The sequence below is a fragment of the Sceloporus undulatus genome, chromosome 7, assembly GCF_019175285.1.
Source record: "Sceloporus undulatus isolate JIND9_A2432 ecotype Alabama chromosome 7, SceUnd_v1.1, whole genome shotgun sequence".
In the NCBI taxonomy this organism is placed as follows: Eukaryota; Metazoa; Chordata; class Lepidosauria; order Squamata; family Phrynosomatidae; genus Sceloporus; species Sceloporus undulatus.
In genome coordinates this window covers 18,052,813-18,079,662 of record NC_056528.1, presented here as the reverse complement: position 1 = coordinate 18,079,662, position 26,850 = coordinate 18,052,813, and the positions used below count along the sequence as shown (strand labels likewise).

General features: G+C 42.8%; 1 protein-coding gene across 2 annotated transcripts in view; it reads left to right on the top strand.

The window, feature by feature from the left end:
• Window positions 1-822: 822 nt before the first annotated feature.
• Window positions 823-26,850, top strand: part of PNPLA7 (patatin like phospholipase domain containing 7) — a 75,315-nt gene continuing 49,287 nt past the window's right edge. The window contains exons 1-16 of one of the 2 annotated variants that reach the window (XM_042478317.1): window positions 823-935; window positions 2,191-2,273; window positions 3,729-3,817; window positions 5,911-6,051; window positions 6,713-6,872; window positions 8,284-8,364; window positions 10,946-11,074; window positions 11,174-11,254; window positions 11,875-12,019; window positions 13,016-13,099; window positions 13,378-13,484; window positions 14,286-14,444; window positions 15,352-15,429; window positions 17,230-17,435; window positions 18,982-19,113; window positions 20,326-20,449. In XM_042478317.1, coding sequence (XP_042334251.1) covers window positions 857-935; window positions 2,191-2,273; window positions 3,729-3,817; window positions 5,911-6,051; window positions 6,713-6,872; window positions 8,284-8,364; window positions 10,946-11,074; window positions 11,174-11,254; window positions 11,875-12,019; window positions 13,016-13,099; window positions 13,378-13,484; window positions 14,286-14,444; window positions 15,352-15,429; window positions 17,230-17,435; window positions 18,982-19,113; window positions 20,326-20,449 — 1,878 coding nt within the window. In that variant the 5' untranslated portion in view covers window positions 823-856. The remainder of the gene's footprint in view (window positions 936-2,190; window positions 2,274-3,728; window positions 3,818-5,910; window positions 6,052-6,712; window positions 6,873-8,283; window positions 8,365-10,945; window positions 11,075-11,173; window positions 11,255-11,874; window positions 12,020-13,015; window positions 13,100-13,377; window positions 13,485-14,285; window positions 14,445-15,351; window positions 15,430-17,229; window positions 17,436-18,981; window positions 19,114-20,325; window positions 20,450-26,850) is intronic. The other variant, XM_042478316.1, reaches the window with a different exon arrangement.

The window sequence follows — 26,850 nt, the reverse complement described above, 5'->3', positions numbered from 1 at the left end:
CATCTTTCCAGTGTAGGCTGTTCTGCACCAGGTACCTGGAGAGAGAAAACAAAGGCATGCTTACTTCAGTTAGATTTTATTTATGAAGAGATGCACACACTTTTGGCTGGCTTGGGGGCCAGTGGAGTTGGAGGTGTGAAGAATCGATCTTAGCCTTCTTCTCCGGCTTGGAGCTGGATGGTGGAACATCAAGAGATTGTCCCACAGTTGTGCTGGGTGCCCAAGGGTCTGTGTAGCAGTTCTTATCTGTTAGGAACAAGCTCAGGATAATACAGATAAAACTGACCTCACAGAGGAAGAGAGGGGGAATGGGGTGGATGGGAAATCCAGAAAAGAAACACGAAGGAAAGGTTACAAAGAGCAATGATCCAGCAATGCTCATCAGCAGTTGTATCCTGTGTGCATGGTATACTGTATAGAGAATCTTAAAAGGACATCAATGAAATGTGATCTTCAATAGATGTTTTAGTGATGTTGAATGTCAGTTTTGAAATGGTAATTAAAAAGGGAACCTCAAAACTCAAAGGAATTTAAAACAAATGGGAAAGGTTCGGCTGCTTACCTTCTGCAGAGTTTTGGGTTGCTAATGGACCATCAGCCACCATTTGAGACAAGTAGATCCACAGAGAAGCACCTGTCCTCTCTTCATCCTAAGGATCATAATGGCTGAGCATGTGGTTTTGAAACTCTAGCTGGGATATATTTGTGCTTAGTTAACTTTTATTAAATATGGAAGAACATTTATCAACATTGTCCTTATTCTGCTCTGTGCCTCTGAAAACCTCAGGGAAATGGGTTTGAAAACAGTGACTAAGACTTATGTCTCTTGTCTCGCTTCTTCCCGCAGTTAACTGGAATGATCATTGGGGCAGCTGTAGCCTTGCTACTTATCGGGATCGTTGTGTATTTTGTTTACAGGAAGGTGAAGGCCTCCAGTAAGTCTATTCACTTTGCTAGGCAGCTCCTACAGCTTGAATTAGTTATGCATGAGACTAATATCATATTGGTATGCAGAGTAGTAAGTGGAGCCCAAATCAGCATCTAATATCTATCTATTGAACTAGTCGAGGATTGTACAGGATTGAGTCCACCCTAATGGAGGTTTCAATACACTTTAACAATTGTTAGTATTATTTCTTACATTTTTTAAATCTTGCTTTTGTTCCATTAACTTGAAGATTAATTATATGGCTTTCCTTTCTCTGTACTTTATCCTCTCAACAACCGTGTTCAGGCTGTGAACAAATGACTTATCAAAGGTAACCCATGGGGGTTTATAGCTATGCATCTCTCAAGTGCAGCATTGCTAATGGAATACCGACTATTCCTGGCTTTCTTTGTAAGAGCAATATGAATAGGTGATAGTTCCAATTGGAGTTTTGTAATGGAAAGAAACTTTCACCAACACACATTTAGAAAGAATAGGACCTATTCCCAAAGGAAAAGTTAAATGAGAAAGGATGGATGGGAGGAAGTTGATTTTGGAAGCTCTCTCCTTGTCTTTTCCTTTCCGAATTGCAAAGTACTTTGGAAAGGAGGACCAACCTACAGATATTCTTGTGAAAAAAGCTTTCCCATGTTTAGAAGCTAACTTCTTGGAACACTCTGCATAAAATCTATTCTAGTTGAAACCAGGTAGCCCCTGACCTAAGATGTATGGCATGTTAAATCTCCACACTCAGCTCTGAGCTTGGAGATATGCTTCTTCTATAGACTTAAGCAGCACTGTTCTTAAAGGCTGATATTGCCAAATACATGGAGAGGACTCCTCTGCTCCTCCATAACTCCTCTCCAGCTCCCCGCTGCCTGCATACTGTACCTGTCCTCTTGAGAACGCAAGCAGTGGCAGGAGTGTGGCAATGGGACATCTTCTTTCACCTGCCTTCTGCTTTTCTTTTGCCTGACTCTGTGTATTAGACTCAGACTGAGAGGGCAACAAAAGTGTTATCAGTGATAGTGCAGAGAAGGAAGTGTGTTCCTTCAAGGAAGGGGCATCACAGAAGCTGTTTTGTCAAAGCACACCACCCACCCTCCAAGATATGAATGGTTCTTTGCCATGCTTCATTTGATGCCCAGAGATAGGAAGCAACAGGCTGCCATTTCTCCACTTGCACTGCACATGCTTAGCCTTAAGACCAGTTGCCCTTCAAAAGTGGGCTACAAGATGATGAGCCTTCTGCTATCTTTCAGAGCAACCTCAGCCGCAAGTGCCTCAGTACAGGTTTCGCAAGAGAGACAAAGTTATGTTCTATGGCCGCAAGATCATGCGGAAGGTAAGGTTGACCTGCAATCTAATGAAAATGAGCACTGGACTCAGATAGTGGGTCTGTTGCAACAGACGGGTGTTGCAGCCTAGGGCTTTCATGCTGACGAAGTGTTGGCCTTGGTTTGCAATCTGGATACAGGGTGAGCTGCAATGTTTGTCCCTTATCTCATAGCAATAAAAATGCTGACAGATTAGACAAAGTTTGTTTTCATGACTAATTCCTTTTACTCTATTCTGTCTCTATTAAGGTCCAGAGAAAATGCTTGCTGATAGGATCTTCTGAAATATGGGTGTTTTTGTTTTCAGTGCTTGACATAGAACTGGAAATAACCTGAAAGATAGTTCTAGATCTTAGAAGTATGCAAGACAAGTAGCTGGCAATGTTATTTAACTTTTGACACCCAGGTACACAGAGGTGCTGGGGGAGAAAAGGGAAGGATGTAGAGGCGTACATGTCTCTAGCACTCCCTTTGAGATCTTGAAATGCATAGCCTGGTGGAAAGTGAACCTTGGGAACTGGGAGAAATAAAGATTCTGGAAACGTAAGCATTCCAGTTGTGAAAATAGCCAACCCCAAAGTGCTTCTGGAGTCCACATCCATTTCCTATGGTTGGATCTTTTCTAAGGGCAGAGTGAGACTAAAACGTGCATTAATAGACCAGCCTTGGTAGTCTGACCTGCATTCCCCCAATAGATGGCACTCCATACATTGCCATTATAGCTACTGAGTTTTATTGCAAGTTAGAATTTCTCTAGGTGCCAGGTAAACATAAATGTTATAGGGCAACATATAGAGAGAACTAAAAGAATTGTCCTCCAACCCTGGAAATCCAGTTATCCTCCCAAAATTGAATTATATGTGGAGAACATGGTTTTTTTTACTATTTTGAGATCCAATGTGTTTTTCAAACTATTTTGAGATCTAACTTATCCCATATGGAGCACTGTGGTGGCTGATCCTCACCTGCAAACTATTTATTGTGTTACAGTAATAATATAAAATTAATCTGAATACCCTAAGCACCAGGTGGCCCTTCCTTTCCACCTCTGGGTCTCCTTCCATTCTCCTTCACTCTATTACCTCTTCCTTCTGATTCTTTCTATTGTCCTCTTTGTCTGCTTGTTGTAATTTGAGAGATTTGTCAAAGAAAGTGTTGCAGCATCATGTCAGAGTAAACAGACCAAAATTGGTCTTATTCTGGATCAGTGTCTGCAACTTAAACACAATACAATGTTTGCAAATGATTCCTCTTCAAAATGTTTGATGTGCAGAATTTCAAAGAGCAAATAAGTAGAAGTGATGGTCTTATGAGCTATAGAGACAAGCTGGCACTTGGTTAGTCTCCAAGAATAGGGCTATTGCTTTAGGTCTGATTCAGTAAATCCAGGGTTGTGTTCTACATATCTGTTGCTTTGCTGCAAGACCAGATGCCTGTTTTCAGGATACATTGCTCCCTTCTAGGTAACAACCCTGCCAAACTCCCTAGTTGGAAACACCATGCCTCGACAACGGATGAGGAAAAGAGCTAAGGTCTTGTCTTTGGCAAAAAGGTATGTGGAGCAGGGGTGGGACAGGACAGGTGCTTTTGACGGGTTGACCAAGAGAAATTTTCGATCATGTAGCTTGGTTGATTTGCAATAACTGAGGGGGGAAGAAGTTTAAGGTTGGCCTGGTGGTGCATATTTATTTTTTAATCAGGTAAGGAAAATAAGTGAGAGTCAGTGTTTTGAATGTTGGACTAGGACATTGGGAGACCAGGGTTTGAATCCTTGCTTGGTCATGGAAACCCACTGTATGATCTGTGTGCCTATGAACAAATTCTGCAAAGAAAACCCTGTGATAGGATCTCCATGAGTCAGAAATGACCCGAAGGCATGCAACAACAACATGGAAACTAAGCAAAAGTGTCTCTAGGTATAAAAGCTTGTTTCCATTCCAAAGGAGGCAGATACAATGGCTGTCTAAAGCCTCCTGTTCATTACATTGTGATATGTGTTCACTGTAGTTACCCATCTTCTTTTAAGTGGGAAGGTGCAGTATAAATTCTCTTGTGAACAGAAAACTTTTTGAAAGCCCACTATCATGGCCAAACCATTCTTTGTTGCAAATGTATTCCTTGTGCATGAAGCTCCACCCGGGACATGTTATATAGTAGGAGTGAAGAACCTGCAGCTGTCTAGATGTGTATCCTATCATCCCTGGCCACTGGCCAGGCTGGCTACAGTCTGTGGGAACTGGAGACCAGCAATATCTGAATGGCCACAGTCTCTCCCCACCTTCAGTGCTAAACATATCTGACTGGAACAGTGATCTCAAGCACTTAGAAAGCTTTTCCACTTAACTTTTTCCACTGACACAGTGGTGTTATTGTGTGTGTGTGTGTGTGCATGCCTTCAGATCATCTGTTGAATTTAACAGGATTTTCTTAGGCAAGGAATACTCACAGGTGACTTTGCCAGTTTCTTCCTTTGAAATATAACCTACATTATCTGATATTCATTGGTGTCCTCTCGTCCAAGCGCTAAACAGAGCTGACCTCCAAGACCAGATGGGATCTACAACCAAAAAGAGAGCTGGGATGGGGCCGTCCCAGCCTTTCTAGAGAAGGAGTTCCCAGAGCCTAGGAGCAGCCACTAAGAAGTCTGTCTCTCTTGTTCCCAGCAAATAAGCCTGAGAAGGAGGTGGGAAAGAGAGAAGAGCCACTCTAGACAATCTTAGTGCTCTAGCAAGCTCATAACGGGAGATATAGACGTGAGAAAAATTAATTGTTGAGAGCCTTTGGAGCAGATCAGAGCTTCAGCTTATAAAACATTCTTTTTCCATTGCTCCATTGGGTCCTGCTTGCTGTAGCAGCAGAAAACAAGCTTGCTCCCTCATCAATATGACATCCCTTCAAATATTTAAACAGTGCTATCATATCCCCTCTTAACCTTCTCTTCTGCAGGCTGAACATCCCCAGTTCCCTTAGTCGTTCCTCATAGGGCATGGCTTCCAGACCCTTCACCATTTTAGTCACTCTCCTTTGGACATGGCAACAGACAGATACAAAATAGTGCCAGTTCTGCATGCAGATCCAGTTATTTACTATACTGCCTGAGCCATACCCTAGATTTACCTGTATACACAACAGTAGTCCTGCATCTACTGATCACAGCTCTGTAACTGGCCTACAAGCTTCAGTCATGCAAAAACCTGGTCAAAGACAGTGAAGTATGACTATTATCAGCCATATGAGAAAATGGAGACTGGAAGATAAGCAGTTAACAGAAGATTAGTATTTACTTTTGTACAACAAATGAAAATGAGGAACATTTGCTGCTGAACCAGTGAATTGCAGTCTGCTTTCCAGAATCAGCTGGGGAAGGGGCACAAGACCTTGGAAATTACTTTTTTGAATGGACATGTGGCTGTAGGATTCTGGAAGGTGTTGTCAAAAAGGTCACCTTTCTGAATTATGCAGCTGATCAGGTTGGGACAAAAGTGGATCCAGGGAATTATGAGGAGGGACTGAGTCCAGACTTTATAAGGTAAGAAGGCTGGGGTGAGGTAGAGCAGAACAGGAGACTGAAGGAAGTGGTCCACTTTGCCAATGCTTTTAAAGTGTATGTGTGTGAACTAGCTGTACATACTTCATTTCTTGCAGGATCTTACGTTTCAAGAAAGAGTCCCCCATTTTGCAACCCAAGGAACCACCTCCCTCACTGCTTGAGGCTGACTTAACAGAATTTGATGTGAAGAATTCCCACTTGCCCTCTGAAGTCCTTTACATGCTTAAAAATGTCAGGTAGGGGAAGAAGTGATGAAGCCAGGACTGAGTTGTTGTTTTTGAAATTAAGAGATGACTTTCCTCTTCATTATGCATTTGTGTTAGGATTGAGCATGGCTTTGACGTGAGAGCAAATGACGACGGTCTGAGCCATTTAGCTGGCTCATCCTATTACAGGCAATGGGTAGATGAGCACCACTGGGAGTTTCATAAGCAGGGCACACTAGCAAGAAAGTTGGCTGTGAGCGGCACTCCTTTTACCTCTGAAAAATGGGGTTTGGAATTCTCTCTAGTTTTGGCTAAGAGCAATCACCAGTGGATTCTTCTCCCATGTACACATTTGCTCTTTTAAGGAAGGATTTAAAATGGTGAGCAGAACAACATCCCCAACAAAGAGTGGTGGAGTTGGTAGGTGGAGTTCATGGGGCACAAGAGTCCTAGCCATAGTTGTTACAGGATATCTTGTTCAGGACTAGTTGTCAATCTGGTATAGATGTGTAGGATGTTATCTTTGCTTAGCCACAGTGAACAGAAAGTTTCAGTTCAACCCTGTTCTATGCCTATGTTGGCTATTTAGGGCTTTGCTCTCCAGTTAGGCAAACCGCTGCCTTAGCCAGTTAACTGCAGGGCATTTTGCGCACAGATATTTTTGTTGTTACATGTGTGTCTCTTCTCACAGGGTTCTTGGTCACTTTGAGAAGCCTCTTTTCCTGGAGCTCTGCAAGCACATGGTCTTTTTGCAGCTGCATGAAGGGGAGTACATCTTCCGTCCAGGACAGCTGGACAATAGCATCTATGTGGTGCAGGATGGAAAACTGGAAGTCTGCATCCAAGAGTGTGTAAGGACAGCCAAGACGTTACTGGCATTTGAAACCATGTTTTATACATTTTGCAGTATTAACTGATAAAATGTTGCTTGGACTTCAGGCTGCAAAAGCTGGGGGGAAAGGAGACTTTTTTGTTTAATGCTCTATCACAGAAAGAACTCCACAAAACTAGAAACATAACATGTTAAGGAGAATTCTAGTTTGGAGCCTGAAGCCTTTGGAAAAGGAAGGTATAGTTGGTGCTCCATATCCACAGCTTCTGCATCCAGAGATTCAACCAGCCATGATTCAAAAATATTCACGCATGCACAAATTCCAGAGTGTGAACCTTGATTTTTCTGTTTTATATTTTGCTGTGCCTTATATAGAATGGGACTTGAGCATTCACGGATTTTGGTATCCACAGAGGGTCCTTGAACCAAACCCCAGCAGATACAAAGGGCCCACTGTATTTCTTCATGAAAGAGTATTCAAAACTGTGTGGTTCATTCTAACACTCTAATCTGGAAATGGTGCCGTCCAGACAAAGCTTTTATCTATGGCCTGCTGAGAATAGAAACTAGGCCTGAGTCACGTAATACATGCTCTGTTCCTCTCAGCAGTTTGCTCAATTTTCTTTACTGTTAGCCTGAAGCCTTTAAATTATGTTAGGGTTGTTTGTATACAGAGCTGTGCTTGCCATTTCACTGCAGAGTTGCAAGCCAAGAAGCTGAAGTGATTATTTGTCTCTTGGATCCTGTGCAGGGCAACAAACTAGCCTAGCAACACATACCATGCTGAGCTTTGTGCCAGGTGCAAAGACAGCAAGATAGTGTGGTTCTGCTTTGAATTTAACCTGTAATCATACAGACCAGCTTTCCCTTCCAAGTGTTCTGGACTGCAACTGCCATAGAATCATAGAATTGGAAGCGACCCCAAGGGCCATCCAGTCCAACCCTCTGCTATGCGGGAATACACAATCAAAGTATTCCCTGTGACACATGGTCATCCAGCCTCTATTTAAAAACATCCAAAGTAGGAGACTCCTCCACACTCCAAGGCAGCGTATTCCAATGTCAAATAGCTCTTAGCACCAGGAGGTTCTTTCTAATGTTTAGGTGGAATCTTGCTTCCTGTAGCTTGAACCCATTGGTCTATGTCCTAGTCTGTGGAATAACAGAATACAGCTTTGTTTCATCCTCAATATGACACCCATTCAAATATTTAAACATGACTATCATGTCACCTCTTAACCTTCTTTTACCCAACACTGTAAGCCACTCTTATTGGCATGGCTTTCAAATTTTTCACCATCCCCATTTACCATGCCAGCTGAGACTGGTGAGAGTTGTAGCCCAAATCACCTGGAGGTGATACAAGTTGGGGTAGATGAATGTAGCTGAAGTATGGTTGCTTTATCCTTCCCCGTGTTTAATTCCCATAGGATGGCACGGAAGTAGTGGTTAAAGAGGTTCTGGCAGGAGACAGCGTCCACAGCCTCCTCAGCATTCTGGATGTCATCACGGTAAGCCCCTGTGCTGGTTCTGGGTTGTAGATTTTCTGCCCTTTGTAAGATGTGTGGGCAAGTGGGCTAGTAGTGGCAGGCTCTGTGAAGGAACACATGATGTGTAGTTTAGAAAAACATCTGCATGGAAGAGGAAGCCAGAAAAGTGACTGTCAAGCCACTTCCTGGCCTCTTGAATTTTTGAGCCTTTTAAGATAAGAACAACTGGATCATAAGCCAGTATGATATTGTAGTAGTTGGATGGGAATTTTAGAGTTCCAGGTTCAAATCCCCACAGAGCCATTAAGTTTACTGGGTAACCTTGAATCAATTGCTGTCTTCTGTCCTGACCTGCTTCACAATGTTCTTGTGGCAGTAAAGTATGAAGGGCAGGAATCTCCATGTATACCTCATGTGAGTAATAGCAAGATAAAAACATAATTAAGAAGAAGAACGAGACTGACAGCACTGCCCTGCTTACTATGGTGGCTAACATGACATCTCTGGGAAGACCACAAGTGGGCATGAGGGCAGTAGTGCACCTGCAATATTAATTAAACCTACTTGTCCTGAATATGGAGGTACGGTTCAGCAGTTATTTCCTCTTTAATGTTTACTGCTCCATCCCAAGCATGGGCAACCACCTATGGCATCTGAATTTTTGGAAGAGATCTCATTTGCCCTGAGTTCTCTAAGCAAATGCCACAAATAACAGCTATGGTTCTACATCACAGTCTGCATTTCCTAACGTTATAAATACCTACCTGTTCTACAGAAATGCAACAGACCCTGTTAGTGAATTGTGAAGATGCTCATTCAGGCACTAGCAAGAGTATTCCAGGGCCCACAGGGCACCCCTGTTCTCTGTCACTTCCTAGCCGGTGTCTGGATGTGCATTAACAGTGCCCTAGTGCACATTGGTGTCCATTGTACACCAGGGCTGTCGCACATCAGTCACCCCACTGGCTGCCATTGCACAACAGATGCTTTTCCATTGTAACGTCATGGCAGCCCCACAGTAAATATGAACATTGTGAAACTTCACATTTTGGTTTCCTGCACTTTTATGCCCATTTACGAAAATGTAAGTCCCATGCTGAAGTTCAGAATTCTCAGTTTATTTTCAGATTGACCTTGTAAGATGTAAACATAGCCACATTTGGTTTGTTCAGATCCAGCCTTGTGCCACAAGCAAGAGGCTGCCATCTCCTTTTCCCTTGGGAGCTTCTGGCTGGGCTAGCATTTAAGCGAACAAGTTCCTGCCTCGGGCTCTGCTTATTACTTAGTCAATTATTTTTTTTAATCTCCCGTAATTAAGAATTGATCAGCCAGTTGGGACTGCAGCCATTGGACTGTGCAAAACCAGCAGACAACTTCCATTTCCCCCGGCTGTGTAAAGAATGTGTTCAAGATAAGGGCATTTGAGGTGTGGTGGGGTTTGAACTATGGGAGCAGGGCTGGGTTAGGACAGAAAGTAGGAGCTTTCTCCCTGGGCATCTATAAGGAGAGATGCAGAGCATGTGATTAGCACAAAGCAGTTGCTGTTATGACTTGTGAGCATTTAATTTTTAAACTGCAAAGAATACCTGCAAAGATTTGTCTATCTTTTATTATTCCCTCACTGCCAGCATGGTCAAAGACTTGTGCATTAGATGGCCCCAGACTGTGAAACAAGGAACCAGTTTTATTTTGAAGGCAGAGACCGCACAAGGCTAAAAATAATGTGCTTGTCCCTACAATTTAAAAAATAACCATTATCCTGGTCACCTCTGGCAAGTATTAAATCTGTCCCAAGTGGCCAGATCCAGGAATCTTTCTTGTAAATGGGTAGAGACGTGGCAGTTCTTTTTTCCTTTTATGCAACCACTGTGATGTAAATGACTGACAAGTATCTGAGGGCACGATTTGCTTGGCCCTCAAAAAGATATATACATTCAGCTCAAAAAATTGTAGACAGACAATCTCCTTCCAGCTGTTCAATTGTCTGGCTAATACTGCCTTCTAGCTTTCCATCCTCTTTGCCCAGGCACTCATGGTTTGGGGCTGTACTTTCATGGCAGTGTTATTCCCCTGTGGCTTTCAGCTGTGGTATGGACTACGTTGAGAGACACTGGTGCCCCTTAGTCACTTAGAGGTGCTACAGAGAAAAATGGAGGGTACTACCTCTGTAGACCATCTCAAAGTGACAGTAGGAAGTAAAGGTGCATCTGTTCCTGTTGCTATTCTTGAGTGTGTTTCCAGAAGTAAACAGAGATATTTGGGGTAGTACATGGTTCTGGGTTGCTTGGGGAGGTGATCCATTTCTGCTTAGCCCTTCTCATGGCGCACGGTTTGTGAATGGTGGATCTGGCAATATTGTGGGTATGTGCTGGAACGCCTCCTTAGTACTGTGGAGCAACAACCTGACTGCTCCCTTCTTTAAAATATTGGTAGCCATTTTCAAGGTTGGTCCTGCTTTCTGAACATATACATATTGGCAGAGGCCACAGCTTTGAGTGTGTGCTTGGCAGTTGCAGGAACAGGGAACAAGGAGAAAGCAAGTCACATGGACAGCATGTGTGATACGAGAAACTCATTTTTTCCTCCAATTTTCATTCATAAGGGTCACCTTGCACCTTACAAGACAGTGTCTGCTCGAGCAGCAATGCCTTCCACAATCCTCCGGCTCCCTGCCAATGCATTTCAAGATGTCTTCCAGAAATATCCTGAGACCCTTGTGAGAGTCGTGCAGGTGAGATGCATGAAGATTGGGAGGGGATCTGTGTTGTTTGAGGTATCTTCTTTACCTTTAAAGGTGCCCCAACAAATTTTGTGCCCCTTTTCTCCTTAGATCATCATGGTGAGGCTCCAAAGAGTGACCTTCTTAGCTTTGCACAATTACCTTGGTTTGACCACTGAACTCTTCAATTCTGTAAGTGAAACGATTAATTAATAAAACTCCAGCTTTTCTGAAAGGATTGTACAGACAGCCCTCCTTATCCATGGATTTTTTTATCCATGGATTCAATTGGGACTTGAGCATTCACGGATTTTGTTATCCACAGAGGGTCCTTGAATAAAACACCAGCGGATAACAAGGGCCCACTCTATGTCATTTGGTTGGCTGTCTCATAAGCATTTAAAGGTTGTAATTTTATGCATAGCCAACTGTGTGAATGTATGTTGATTTTAATGTTTTACCTGCTAACACATGTTTGGCAATCCACATGAAAGATACCCCTGTTCTGTAAATCTGGCATATCTGATTTGAAGCATTGCCTGACAATGTTGTCAGTGCTTTCATTTGGAGATCCAGGCTTCTGATTCTCTTGTTGCCAGTTACAATAGTAATCGAGTATTGTTTTACTAGAGGACAATGCCACCAAGCATGGACAAATGTACCATGCTGGCTTTTAGAACTTCAGTAAAGCTTGGAGACAACTGAAAACATTTTAGATAATTTACAGGAGTGTGATGCCATCTGTACAACATTTTGTAGTGTGAGAGTAATGGTGTGCCACCATATGTGTGTCTGGCTTCTGTTCCTTCCAGGAGAACCAGGCCATTCCATTGGTGTCAGTTGCAAGCGTAACATCTAGTGGAAATGCCAACAAAGTGGTGAAGAGGCAACTGTCCAATATGTCAGAGGAGGATCGGACAGAGAAGATGGAGAAGCAAGGGACTATGTCAGACACTGGTAAGGATTATCTTTGCCAGTCATGGTTCTTGGTGGCAAATCTGAGTTGCATGGAGTCTGGTTTGTTTCAGAAAAGATTGTCAGTTTGCATAAATGCACTGTCAATGTCAAGCCTGCATGTACGAACAGTGGGTGTTAAAAATGGAGCTGAATTCAGTGGAAGGTCATCATTTGCATTTTGGCAGTATAAAGAGATGGGGCAGGTTTGTCTTGGTTGTTCTGATGCATATTTGTAGCTACAAGCTGTGATGTGTATAAATATCATACCTCCAATATGAGAGGCAGTAGAGGGCCCTAACTATCCCCAGTTGTAGTACCCTGCTTCAAACATTACACCATACATTTTGTATGCATACATCACAAAGTAGTCACATGGTTTCACATTTGTAGTCACATTTGGGTGTCAGCATGACCTTGGAAATGCCCATCAGTTAAAGTGATAGAATGTTATAGGAGGGAACTTTCTGGAGACTTAACTGGTATCTGTCATGCCTGTGTCAAATCAACAAGGACCATCCAGTAGCCATGAGTTCAATGGAAGTAAAGGATGATATTGAAAAAATAAGTCTGGGCCTGTATGTCCATATTCCTGACCCAATCATCTCTGAGTGGGATTAGTATGGCCATTGTAGGGACTGGCAACTGGCCTGAACAGCAAAACATGAGCCTCTGCCTGTTTGTATATATAATAGTTTGTGCTACCATATATCCTCCACTTAAAAAATAAATAAAAGAGTTTGTGCAACCTGCAACCAGTCCGCAGGGACATAGCCAAGGGGGGGGGGATTCTTGGGGTCCGGACCCCCCCTTCCATTAGAAAAATGAATGGTGTGTGCTGCTGTGCTGCTGCACCCAAGCCCCATTATAATGGTGGCACTTAGTCTGGACCCCCCCTTCCTAAAATCCTAGCTACGTCCCGGTCCAGTGTACGGCGCAGGCGCCCCTGGACCACTATTGTTGGTGTACTGACCATTGTGTTTCTGTTCTGAATCACAGATGGAGGGAGATCTCCTGGATCCGAAATTCCTCTCAGAAGAAGCTTGTCTTTGACCTCCTCTTCTGGATATGCTGATATTTCTGGTGAGCAACGCCCATAAGGCGGAAAGAAATGATGGAAGTGGGGAAAGTGTGCATGATGTTAAATTCCACTTCAAGATTACTGCCTAAGCCCAGTATCCATTTTGAACATTGATGGGGAGTGTCTAAGGTAAAATTAAGTAACATAAAAATAAGGCAAGTTACTGTCCCAAAGCACTTTGCGGGTTGGGTCACATGTTTTCCAGCTCCATTGCAAATAAGAGATGATGAGGGAGCCTGGCAGGATGGTGCCTGTAATGTGTCACACTCTGTCTCTGCAGGAACTCTAGCTGGCGCTAAAGCGGACTTGAACATGGCCTGCGAGAGAGCCAGAGTCATCTCTACCTCATCCTCTTCTGAAGCACTTTCAAGTCCAGCCACATGCAAGGTAGTTACTGAGACTTGCTACGTCTTAGACACCAAATTCCAGCCTTGTGTAAGGTTAAGTATACTATGCTTATGGTTGAGAAATGGTGCAGGCCTACCCATTTGCAAGTGCATTTGCAAGCACTTGATGGAGCCAGGATGGGGGGAAATGTCGCCCTGCATTAGAGAAATGAAGACAGCAGTTTATTTAACAACATGACAATCTGGTTGAGCTCTCTTGCATCAAAGCAAATGTACACCTCACCATATTTATAACAGTTTCGGAAAATCTATCCAGCAATAGCATATAACATATAGCAGATCATAAGAATGTACAGGACATATTGTAGCCAATGATTAAACAGCAGTCATTAAGCTATAGTAAAAAATCACCAAGCAAGCATCAAGTGGAAACAATTCAAGAACCTTTTCCTTATATTTCAGATTGTTATATTTATTAGTAGAAAGTGCCAGTTAATCTATGGTAGGGTCAGAATGCTCTGGTAATGCTTGATCCGCTTATCCTTGAGATGCCTTAGGAATTATTTTGCAGCTTTTAAAATTTTCCCTGGTTAAAAACATGTTTCCCTTCAGCATGTCTCTATCTTACCTTGGCCTTATAATGTACCTCTGATCTTTCCTCAACACTATTCTTGCAAATGTCTTGTAACCAGATTTGATTGCTAGCCAGTCCAGGCCCCTACAGCTTTCCTAGCTCTTGGTGCTTTGGGCAGTTGAGTGTGAAAAATGGTGAATGCACATTGGTAAGGAGTGTGCTAAATGAAGCATGAAATATAACCCTTGGTGTTTTTCCTTGTGCAAGTCCATCTTGAAGAAGACAGTGACAGTGACGGAGATGCCTTCGGCTGTCTTCCACTACACTCAGGACAACCGCTCCGTACAGGAGCCCTCTGCCAACAAGCAAGTTGACGCCATTTTAGAAGCTGCCAAGAAAGATCTCTTAACTTTAATGAAACTGGATGTGAGTGAACAGAAGGGGGCAGATGGATTTGTGCTTTGACAAGAAGTCTGCAGTTAACTTATTGGATTTTTCTGTTGCATTAACTGGTTGCCACTTCTTGAACAGAGCAGGTTCCAGCATTGGAACACTCCTGTACCTTAATGAAAAGCAGGCCAGATATAGCCCCTGAAACAATGTTTTATCTGGCTCCTGCTATACCTCCCAAATCGTAATATGAGTTTCATCAAAAAACTGGCCTGCAGCTTTTTTCCTAAACAAAAAGTGAAGGTGGAGGCAAGGTAGTTTCACGTTGCAAGAAAGGAAGGTTTGTTGTATTTCATCACTCTGTCTCTCTGGATTTTGTGTGTAATAAGTGTGACCTACAATACAATGTTGTGGCGTGGAATAATCCTATCCAGGATGCTAGTCAGTCACCACTTCTTCCAAGATACTCTATTCCATCCCCCATACAAAAGTTTGGAATAATTCCATTTCCATTTGAAAGCAAATACACACACACATACACACTCTTTTAGAATAGAAAGGCAGCATAGCATAATGGTTTGAGTGATCAAAATTCAAATTCCTGCTCAACCATGAAAATCAACTGGGTGGTTTTGGGCAAATCATACCATCTCAGCCTCAGAGGAGAGCAATGGCGAACAGTGTCAGATCAAATCTTGCCCCCCAAAAGTTGATAGGGTCACCTTAGCATTGCTGTAAGTCAGAAATGACTTAAATACACACTGCAGTGACTCTTAGAAATATAAATAAGTAGAATGAATATACAGACTGGATTACTTCAATCTAGAAAGATCAACAGGGTTGGGCCACAGGAGATGACTGTATAGAAACATAATATATGTTTGTGTGTGGCATCAACATACAACAATAAATCAACATGCATGCTTTTCTTTTCTCCTCTTAGGACCCCCATCACTTAGATGGGAAAGTAACATTGCACCAAGTTACTGCTGGGACGGTGGTGTCAAGGCAAGGTGACCAGGTGAGTGTCCTTTGTATGGGAGAGTGCTGTATGTAGGCTTAGATATACTTGAGTTGGTTATCTCCCATGTGGACATGTGGGGTGGCATTACATCAGCCTCCTAATTCCTCTGGCATTGCCTGTTCAGGTTGGTAGCAATGCACCAGAGTTTGGGGCAGTGAAGGGCTTTTGCTGTCACCTGCTATGTGGTTCATTTATTGCATCACACCTATGGCTACTTTGTTCTTCTTAAGCACTTACAGTGCTGAAGTTCTTGACTTTTGTTAGGTGATGCCAGTTAAGATTTTTGCCAGAATGAGGAATCTATAGTCCTCCAGATATTTTTGGACTTCAGTTTCTACCCTTGCCGATCAGTAGTTAGGGATGATGGCCACTGCAGTTCAATAGCACCTGAAGGGCCTTAGTTCTTCCATCCCTGATTTATGCCCAGAAAATATCTAGCAGTATGGTTCAAGTCTAGAGAACAGCTCTGCCTTTCTCTGTGTCAGAGAGGCTGAGCTCAGGCTGCAGCATCATGTAGGGTAGCTCTGTTAGGATCCTTAGCAGACCTGAGCACAGACAGGTAAGGAATTGCATGTTTAAATTCTTGCCCACTTAAAGCAGTTGCCTTCTTGGCACATAGAAATATGGCTTTATTTTGGAAAAGGTCCCTTAGGACCCTTTTACTTGGTGGCCTTGAACCATAGTGGTGACAACCTGAAGTGGTATGATCAAGGAAAAGTTGCACCACTTTGATTCTGCTGCAGAAGGTGGCAGTGCTGTGAATAATGACCTTGGTAGTCCTTCCATGGACTCTTGGAGACTGGGTGCCTGGATACCTTGAATAGGACACACAGAGGAAGAAGGGGCACAAATATAAGAGAGACGTCATAAAGCAGCTCCAGGGATCTAGGGAATGGTACTGCTTTTGTCTTCCTCTGTGGAGTCTGTATGTGGAGCTTGGAATCCTTGCATTGAAAAATGCTGCCTTCAGGCTCTCATGAGAGAACGGGGGTGGTGCAGCAGGATTAATGGCCATACATATTTTTCCAATTTTAATTGTTCTAAACCTGATGCGTGCAGTCAGAAATCCTCCCAGGGGAAGACATTGCAGTCCAGAGCGCTTGGACTAAAACGGCTTCTGCTGCACATAGCTGGCTCAGCGTTCTGCCTTGCCTGATGAGGGAAGAGCTGCTTGTGAGAGTGTGCAAAAACTAGAGAAGCCAAGGACAGGCAGGCAGAGCAGAAGAGGACATTAGTTTGTTCATTGGTGAGGTCAGAGCACAGAATGATGGGGACAAGGGTTCCTTTTCTACCCAAACCTGCTCTGTTCTAATGTCTGGAAGATCAGAGTCTGATTCATCTCTAGGGTTTGAGCAGTGCATGAAGGGCAGTCACTGTGTGTTGTTTTAATCGAGGAATGAGCAACTGTGGAGTACATTAGCCCTTCCAGAGATAGCACCCCCATTGCACCTGCTCCCACCAAACCAAAATCAATGTTTATGCCCCCAAATACTCTGTAGGGGACACGGGGGCATGTTTTGGGCCCTCCTGTGTCTTAGAGGATGTTTGGAGACATTTGAAGGCAAACAATTCACAAAATTTCCTATTGACTCAGGGGGCTCCATTTGTTGTTGTTAGCAGCCCTTATCGGTTACATTGTCTTTACTGGTCATTTGTGTTTTGTGTTTTCACTTTAATACTCCATGTCCAAAGTAAATCCCCCCTTCCCTACACATTTTAAAATCCAAATCTTCCTTTGATTTTTGACATACGAGATGGCATGGGTGCAAATGCTGTTTTCTGCCTCTCCTCTTTCAGGATGTCAACATCCGGTTTGTGATCTCAGGGATGCTACATGTCTATCAGCGTAAGATTGACTCCGAGGAGGAGACCTGTTTGTTCATCACTCACCCAGGAGAGCTGGTGGGGCAGCTTGCCGCCCTCACGGGAGAACCCCTCATCTTCACCATCAAAGCCAATCGGGACTGCAGCTTCCTGGCCATCTCTAAGTCACACTTCTATGAGTGAGTCCCCTTTTTCCTTTCAGTTGAGTATCAAGGGAGAAACTATGGCTTTCTCAGGCTAGACTGCCTAGATCAAACTTAGGCCAGCTCAGGAGGGCAGGGCTCTTCTCTTTAATATTATTTTGGGACACAAGGATGATGGTGGAGATCTTATAGCTAGCTGGAGCCCAACCCTATTTTTGCCAGACACTCAACTTCATGATGGTAAGAGCTGTTCAATGGTGGAACATACTCTCTTGGAGTGTGATGGAGTCTCTTTCTTTGAATGTGTTTAAACAGAGGCTGGATGGCTATCTGTTGGGGATGCTTTGATTGAGAGTTCCTGCATGGCAGAATGGGGTTGGACTGGATGGCCCTTGTGGTCTCTTCCAACTCTATGATTTTATGAATTCATTCAGTATGGTGTTGAAAATGTAGGTTCAGAATTGTTCCATTGTGACTGTCAGAGACTTCCATGTCAGTGGTGCTGTGAGTCCACTATGGAGTCTGTTCTAAACTTAAAAAGGAGCTCTCCCATATGCTGAGCCTATGTTGGGAATGGATTGACTACAAGCCACCCACTGCTCCTGTTGGTCACCCAAATCTCCCTGATTGTATGTGACTTGAGGCCATGTAGACTGTGCAGGAAAAAAGGAGATATCAATGTTCTCTGCTGAGAGAGTTCAAGTGTGTATTATGCGAATGGAAAATAGATGCCGGGTGTGTGATGCCAGTGGAGCACATTTGTATATAGTTTGTCTTGTTCCTGTAACTGTGTGTGTGAGCTTGGAATTAGTAAAGGGTGTGACATCCTGACTACTGGAGATCCCAACTTCCTTTTTTACTTGTATGCCCACCATTTCCAAAATCTCACCACACATTGCCTTGTACTTTCAAACCCACCAAGGACAAAGATATTGGGTTTTTTTTAAAAACAAACTTAACCCGGCTAAATTCTATACTTGGTGCTGGCTTTCCAATACGATTGGAATAAGCACACAATGCCTCCTAGCCTTGGTTGGAGTCATGCTAGGAAGGGAAGAGTTGAACAAGGCCAGAAATTTTCTCTAGCCCAGCTGTAGGGCCAACAAAGACAGCAGTTTGGCAGTGGTGCCATGGAATTTCACACCCCCAGCAGACATTCTGCTCCTGACATGCCTCTAACAGCAGGGTTTAAGTATGGGGGCAGATGCCAGCTAATTACACCGTTTCCCTCCATGTGCAGCTGTGATGTGTAAAATGCTGGGTTCTTGTGATCTCATTTAAAGCTGGGAGTGGGCCTTTGAATCCAGCGTCTAATTAAGCCATCACTTGGGTAAGTGGAAGGCAATGGGAGGCCTTGCAATGTGTGACTGATTTCAGTTGCCAGAGCAGTTGGGAAAAGTCAAATCATGCCATTATTAGAAGCTGGCCAGTTGGGGAACCACTTCTTGTAGTTCTGTCTTACCAGCCTAGCTAGTTAGCTACATTGGGATGTTTACCATCAAATGCAAACCATACAGCTGGCAGTTGCCGTACCCTCATCACTTCTATATGCTCTTCCTAATGGCTATGTCTTGCCTTCCAGAATAATGCGGGAGCAGCCCACTGTTGTCTTGGGAGTGGCTCACACCGTGGTGAAGCGTATGTCATCCTTTGTGAGGCAAATTGACTTTGCTCTAGACTGGATGGAAGTGGAAGCTGGGCGAGCCGTTTACAGGTAGAGTACAAACAAATAGGTACAAACTTGTTCCCATGTTGGGACAGGAAGAACCTAACTAGCCATTAGCAGCAATCTGACTATCTATGGCTTAATCTATATCTGGAGATATTGGCTTAAATCCAATTACTAGGAGTCTCATTGGTACGCAAGCAAGTGTTGACTGAACTAAATTCCGATTGATTCATTGTGCCTACTGGGCACTTTAAATATTTGCAAGTAAATATATAATTCATAGACTCTGGGCCACTTGGTCAAATACAGTCCATGGGCTGGAGTCCAAGAAAGCTTGTGCCATGTAAAACCTGTTAGTCTTTAAAGTGCTAGTAAACACCTTATTGTTTTCTCTGCAACAGACTTCCTCCAGAAAGAAATATTTATTGTTCCTCATAAAACAATAGATATCTTTTATCTGTTAAGTCATTAGGTGGTCAATTTAAAAATTAGCTTGCAAGTCCCATAAAAGAACTGTTGCAGATGCTTGTTGGATAATCTGTGTTATTTTAAAGACATTTTTTATGTGACCTCAAGTCATCTCTGGCTTATGGGCTCAAGATGAGCCGCCTTATTGATTTTCTTTGTGCAGAGGGGGTTTGCCCTTCCTCTGAGACAACGTCACCCAATGGATTTCCATTGCCAAATGGGAATTTGAACCCTGGTCTCCCAGAATAGTAGTCCAACACTCAAACTAGTGCACCATGCTGCCTCTCCAGAAGATTCACATTAAATGGCAATCTAAAGCAGTTAAGCATAGTTAAGCTCACAATGAGGTATAGGATCATTTCTGTTGTCTGCATCTAACCTACCTCAAAGATATGTTGTGAGGATGCATTAGAGAGGAGGGGAGACAGGACCACCACCTTAAGCTCATTAGACGAAAGGTTGGATATGAATATAGTGAATAAATGGGCTTCAATTTCAGCCAATACGTAGTAAACACTTTAGAATGGATGGAACAAACCATTATTGTGTGTCTAATTTATAAAAACATACCTTGCTGCAGAAATTAAAGACAAGTGTATGCCAAACATGTGCAGGATATTAACTGATCTGCACATAAGTGCCTCCAGGGCAGAGACAGTGAGAGACAACAAAAAATAAACACGTCTGTCTCCCAGACATGTAACGGTCTCTTCCTTCCCAATATTTTAGGAACTGTGCAGCTCCTTTTTAAAAACCAGGTTTTTTTTGGTGGGGGATTATTTTTTACAGGCAAGGGGACAGTTCTGACTGCACCTACATTGTGCTGAATGGGCGACTTCGCTCCGTCATCAGGATGGATGATGGGAAGAAGCACCTGACAGGCGAATATGGCCGCGGGGATCTAATTGGCGTGGTAAGAAGTTGGCACTTGCTCAGGCAATTCTCTTTCTGGCTTGGGTTTTTGAGTGCAGCCATCCTCAGATGAAGTATAGCCCCTTGACCATTAATGTGGTCTGTATCCTGGAAGCAGGCAAGTAAGGTAACCCATGAACAGCTCAGCTTGCATTTCAGTAATGCATTTCTCAAGCCAGCAATTCAAACCTCAGCCAGGTAGCTATTGGATCCCTTTATATCACTAGATAGCCTTCACTGGACTTAAATTTGCAGTGTCCCCTTCCATTACCCGCAGTCATGATGCTGCATTGCAACTGAGAGCAGGCCATCCTCATCCCTTATCTTGTAACTGCTATGTTGTGGTACTGTGCCTGATCCTCCATTGCTAGAGTTCAAGACATTTACATTCATTCACATCTGCTTACACTAACACACCCAGTCACTTCACTAAAAATAATATTCTTTAAATCCTTGGTGTGTAATGGAAGGACTGTTAGGAGACTAGCACTAGAAATATAACTAAGCCTGTATTAGTATAGATAGGAACTAGTGTGATGACTCACATCCAAGTTATTTGAAGGACTGTATTCTCTTGTATGAACCTACCTGTCCTTCATAGGTACATCTGGTGGGAACATGGGAGAGGGCCTTATCAGTGGCTGCCCCCAGGTTCTTGAACTCCCTTTCCAGAGAAGTTAGACTGGCACCCTTCCTACTTTCTTTTTGCAGACAAGTAAAGCATATTGGCAGGCATTTTATGAGCGACTAGGCATGTCTCACCTAAGCAGTGTGCTGGATCTTGCTAATGGTTGTGCTGGTGTGTATGTACGTGTGTCTTTAATGATGTTTACACTACATATGTCTACAGAAAGATGCAGTTTATGTTATTTGGCTTTTGGAATACATATGTTAATAAATTCATTGACTCCCAGAATGCATACTTTTTAAAATTTTAATAACGCCTTTGAAAAGAAGACTCCAACGTGACATATTGCTTATATTATCCATTTCAGCGAGGGATTTAGAGTTTTCATAAACATGCTCTGATCTTTTTAATTGGGGAACAAAACCCTTGCCTTTGCTAGCAGTGGTCCTAGCTGTGCAAACCAAGTGAGGATGGCAATTCTATTTTTAACTGGGTGAGTTGAAGAACCAGATATGAGCTTCAGATTTTTCTGCTCTAGAATCTTGGTTAGGGTCAACTTAAACCCCGGGATTTAGTTCACTGGCAGTCGCTGTTCTTCTTGTAAGCAAACTCTGCAGCAAAACAAAAGGTTTCAAAGGCACTTCCACAGCAGCATTCAGTCCTACAACTAGTGATATATTGTCAAGAAGATGAAATTAAATTAGCAAATGCTGCACTGAGCCAGCTTGCAAGGCACTGAATTCCATTTTACGCTCCAGGAGATAAGGATATTATAGCCTTCTCTAAACATTCCAGTTAATTCAACTCATAAATATTGGGGGCAGTGGATGGGTGAAGACCAGCAGCCATTCAAACTTGTCGGGCCATGATCCAAAGACCTATTCCACTTGTTCAACGGTCAACAGACTTGGTGTTTCTTAAACAGGAGGCACTCTGACACCCTCTTTTTGGGAATTAAAGGGTTCTTTCAAAATCTTAAATGACACAACAGAGGTAAGGCATGCAATTCAGGCTGCAAAACATTGGACTTGAGTGGATGTAACCAACATTTGTTCATGCTGAAGCTCTTTGGCTTCTGCCTGCAGAAAGGTGTAAGCATTAAATAAAAATGTTTGCTTGCCAAACAGTGACTGTTTTGATAACCTGAGCATGTCCTCTGACTGCCTCTTTTGGGGCAGCAACAACAATAAAATCTGTCGTCATCTTCATCCCTCTGGGACTCAGGCAGCTTACAATAGTTAAATCAAACATAGCTAAAAATTAACAACATAAAACAGTTAAAAATGTCATTAAACAATCAAAAAATTGAAACCTGTTAAAAACATATGCCATTTAAAGGAAAACAGCAAATAGAGATCCAGCACATATGCAAGGCCCTTTGCCCTTGAGCAAGCAGTCTTCAAAGTCCTCCCAAAATAGAAAGTCTTTACCTGCATGCAGAAAGATAGCATAGCAAAGATAGTCTCACCTCTCTGTTTTCATCAGATATGCCTGTGAAAATGGACAGACCCAGAAAAATGTCTCCCAGGGAGATCTCAAAACTCTAGTAGGTTTGTATGGGGAGAATACAGTCCTTCAGATAACCTGAACCTGAGCAGTATAGAGCTTTATAGGTCATAACTAGCATTCGCAATTGTGCTTGGAAAGAGACTAATGGAGCTATTGCAGCAAGGGAGTTGTGCTTTCTCTGTAGCCCATTAATATCAAAAGTCATGCCATTAAAATATTGAACAGATGATTAAACAGAAATAAGAATGCACTTAAAAACAGATAGAAGAGAGGAGTTAAAAAGTATTACCTCTCTCTGATAATATTGTCTACCTTGTTAAAGCCCTTAGCCCTCAGATGACAGGGAGAAACCCTGAAACTATGAGATAGGATGATCTTGGAACCCCAAAGGTCACTGTTTAATGAATGCCAAAGTGGCCTCCATTCATCCTTAGGCAGAGAGATTTTTCTACATAGGTACCCTATGCCCTTTGCTAGCAAGGGCAAAAATTCTGCAAGTGACCCAAAAGAGAATAAAGATGCACCAAACTGTAAGCTACTGAATGACACAATATGGCTTTGGAAATCTAGTCCAAAATATCTGGACACCTGTAGGTTCCTCATCCCTGGACTAGGCATCTAAGCATTTGTAGGTTCTTCAGCATGACTCTATGATCAACCTCTGGCCTATGTTGACCATAGAGTTGCACTGGAGGACCTAACTCCAGCGGATGTGGAGGGACTACTGTATATTAATAATAACAACAGTTACTTATTATTGAATACTTCTACCTTAGCCTGTCTCCCAAAGATTTCAATATACATAAAAATCACACAGTTTGCAGGCACAGTGATAAAATAGAGTTAATTTACAGCCATTGACCATTTAACTTCATTTTGATCCTTTTTAAACGTGCAGCCGAATGTTCAGTTTTCAATTTCCACATAGGCCTTAGGCTATAATAGTACAAAGATACAGCACATGAAATGATTGATGAACTCATATTGCGCAAATTGATACAGTGGGCAAAGTTGGGTCAGCCATAAGTCACCGTCACAGTAATCATGGTAGGAACTTAGAGCGCACAGTTCAATAAAAGCAGCATGAAATCTAGATAATGCTAAAGCAGGAGCTGTTGACTTGAGTAATGTTTCTTGCTGTTAGCCGACAGGGTTAGTTTTGAAGTTTTTTCAATACCAGAAGTGTAGGGCTGTTGAATGTTTTAAAGATCTTTTTTAATTGAGGTATTGATCTTTGCTGATTTAAGTCACTTAAAGTGGCATTTCACTAAAACATCAGTATAGCTGGTTCTTTTGTGAACTGCGAGAGACCTTAGCAGAGTTGAACACAAATCGTCATATAAAAGAAAGATTTGTATTTTGATTTTTTCTTCTCAGCAGTGTCCAAGACCCAAAATATCTATCCATAGCAACTCACCATCACTAATTAAATTTGCCCTTGCTCATTAATCAACGTGTGCTTTAGTTACTAATTCACCAATTAAAGAAACATATCAAAGCACGGAGCCCTAGAGAAAAATCATGTGTCTTATTCAAACCCTGAGAAGTTAATTCTACAATTAATTCCCATTTTGTCCAATATTCAAGTTGTAATTTCCTATGTGATACTTGATCAAACACCACTGAAATCCAAACAGGACAGTAGTTCCAATACAGAGCCAATTATCTTGCCTTTAAAAGGATGGTAAATCAACCAACATAATCAATCTTCCATGAAGCCTGCTGAGTTTCCCCCTGTATGTTTCCATTTTAATGTACAGTTTGGAGACTTCGCTGGTATTAGTACCAGTATGAGAATTTAGCTCTGTTTTGTGGATTTAATTGCTCAGCAATCCCCCAGACTGAACCAGACATAAAAACAGATGTAATTTATGATTGGTGATCTTTATGTTTTGAAGTTAGTGTTGCATTCTGCCAAAGGGGAAAAATGGGTTTGGAAACATGAACAATGCACAAAACCCTCCATCTGTATTTCTAAAATGTGCTTGTGCACACACATTGAAATATGTGTGCAAAGTGCATTTTGAAATAATAAAAATCCATGCGGACCTAGCATGGAACAAACATGAAAGCGAGTAAAGTCAGGGGCAGGGGGTCTACCAAAACTGATTTGGTGGAGCTGTTCATTTGTTGTTGTTGTTGTGTGCCTTCAAATCATTTCCAACTTATGGCAGTCCTAAGGCAGACCTATTGTAGGGTTTTCTTGGCAAGATTTCTTCAGAGGGGGTTTGCCATCGCCTTTGCCTTCCTCTGAGGCTGAGAGAATATGACTTGCTGAAGGGTTTCTCTGGGTGAGTGGGAATTTGAACCCTGGTCTCCAAAGTCCTAATGCAACATCATGTTCAGCCTTATACTTCCTAGGCAGTGTCTATGTGGGTTTGATGTCTCTCAGCCTAGCATATCTGTTAGGGCTTTTCTGATCATTAGACTCCTATGAAGCCACCTGGCACTTCTTCATAGAGAGGTAGGTGAAAAATGTAGGTTTAAAAATTGTACTATTCAGTCCTGCTGTTTCCCTTGCTGGAGACATCTCTCTGCCGACTGTAGGATTCAGGATACTGGGTTAGATGGATTCAGCCAACAGGTCTTCTGTATTTTTCCAAAACCCTGGAGGAACTGAGAAATAAGGCTTGAAGAAGGGGGCTGAGAAGGGAAGGAAAACTGGACATTTCAGCTGGACTGAGAAGAAGCATTCCACAGCAATAACCACCTCCCCTTTGACCGTGGTCTTCTAGTTCTCCTTTCCCCATCCCTGTACCTTCCAGATGTATTCAGCCACGGTCACCCCAGTATGCACGACTATTGATCTGTTGGCTGGGAGTGATGAGGTTTGTAATCAAACACATCTGACGGATGCCAAGTTGTGCAAATCCCTCCTTGCTCTTACCCTGTGATGTTGTTATCTCCCTGTCCATTTCCCATTGTGGATTGTTTCTCATTTCATCACCTCTGAAGCCTGTATTGACATATTTGAAAGAAATGGTTGATGCCATGATTGGTGGCTCCAAGAGCATCTTTGTAAATTTAAGCTGTTATTTGTACATTTTCTCAGAGCTGAAGTCATGGCTGCCGATACGTCCCACCCATCTTACATCAAAGATGGGCCACCTGCCCCCATCCCTAGTTATGACTTCTCTCTTACTATGGGGCAAAGCAGATTACCTCTCTCCCAAGGCTAATCTTAGTCTCAGGCTTCTGTCTCTGTTACAGATGCAGAGAGAGCTCTTCAGCAGAGACCTCTAGACAGCCAAGTTCTTGAATCTGAAATATCTTGGCTGCCTTGGGGTTTTGCAGCACAAAAGTTGGCCTTCTGTGGTTGAGCTGGTTCCCTTGGCAGGGAGGCTAGGCCCATGAAAGCTTTCCAAAGTGACACAGTGTACCCTGCGCAGGCTTTTGAATTGCTCTCCCCTTGGCCATTCCTCCTTCCCATCTCTGCACATCTCATCATGAGGTTGGGTTGTGCACGTACCACAATTCCACAGAGGTGCTCAGTGCTTGATAATGAACTTACAATGTGTATATCTAGCTGCAGAGAAATGCATGAAGGCTGTTGTCCATTTTGGATTGGTAAAGTACGCACGTGCCTAACGTGTTCTTTCAGTGTCAGGCTCCTCTGATAGCAGAAAAACAGAACCAAATGGCAAGTGACGTCCATTTTCTTGCCAACGTCCATTAGTTAGTAAGCACCAGGCTGATTTGAGTGCTGTATCTCCATTTCGCCTGGGTAGCTGACATTTGTCATGGTGTGGGGACACAAGGAGCCAGGCTGTCTTCTTGAGATGGTAAATGTCAGCGCCTCCCTCTGGGCAGCAGGTGACATCTCCACACTCAGTATGTGGCCCCATTAAGCCACAGTTCCATGTTTCTTGTGTTCAAAACTAAGAAATGGACACTGTTTTAACTACAGAGTTTAAAAGAGAGACGACCGGCCTCCTCACTGTTGCCTTCAAAACAGCATGCTTCCATTTGATCAAAATAAACTACCCTCAAATTTAAAACTTTTAAGTCACACTTTGTTCTTACATTCAGAATCCTGAATGTTCTGGAGAAGGTGGACCAAGAGAAACTTCTTTCTCACAAATGATCATTTCTTGGAGTCCTCCAATGAAATTAGATGTGAAAGCAGGTTAAAAGCACAATAAACTTATAGAATTCATTTCCACTGGATGTGATGGTGGCCACTGGTTTAGGTGGCTTAGGTTGCTGCTGCTGTTGTTGTTTGCCTTCAGATCTTTTCTGACTTACAGCAACCCTAAGGTGAATCT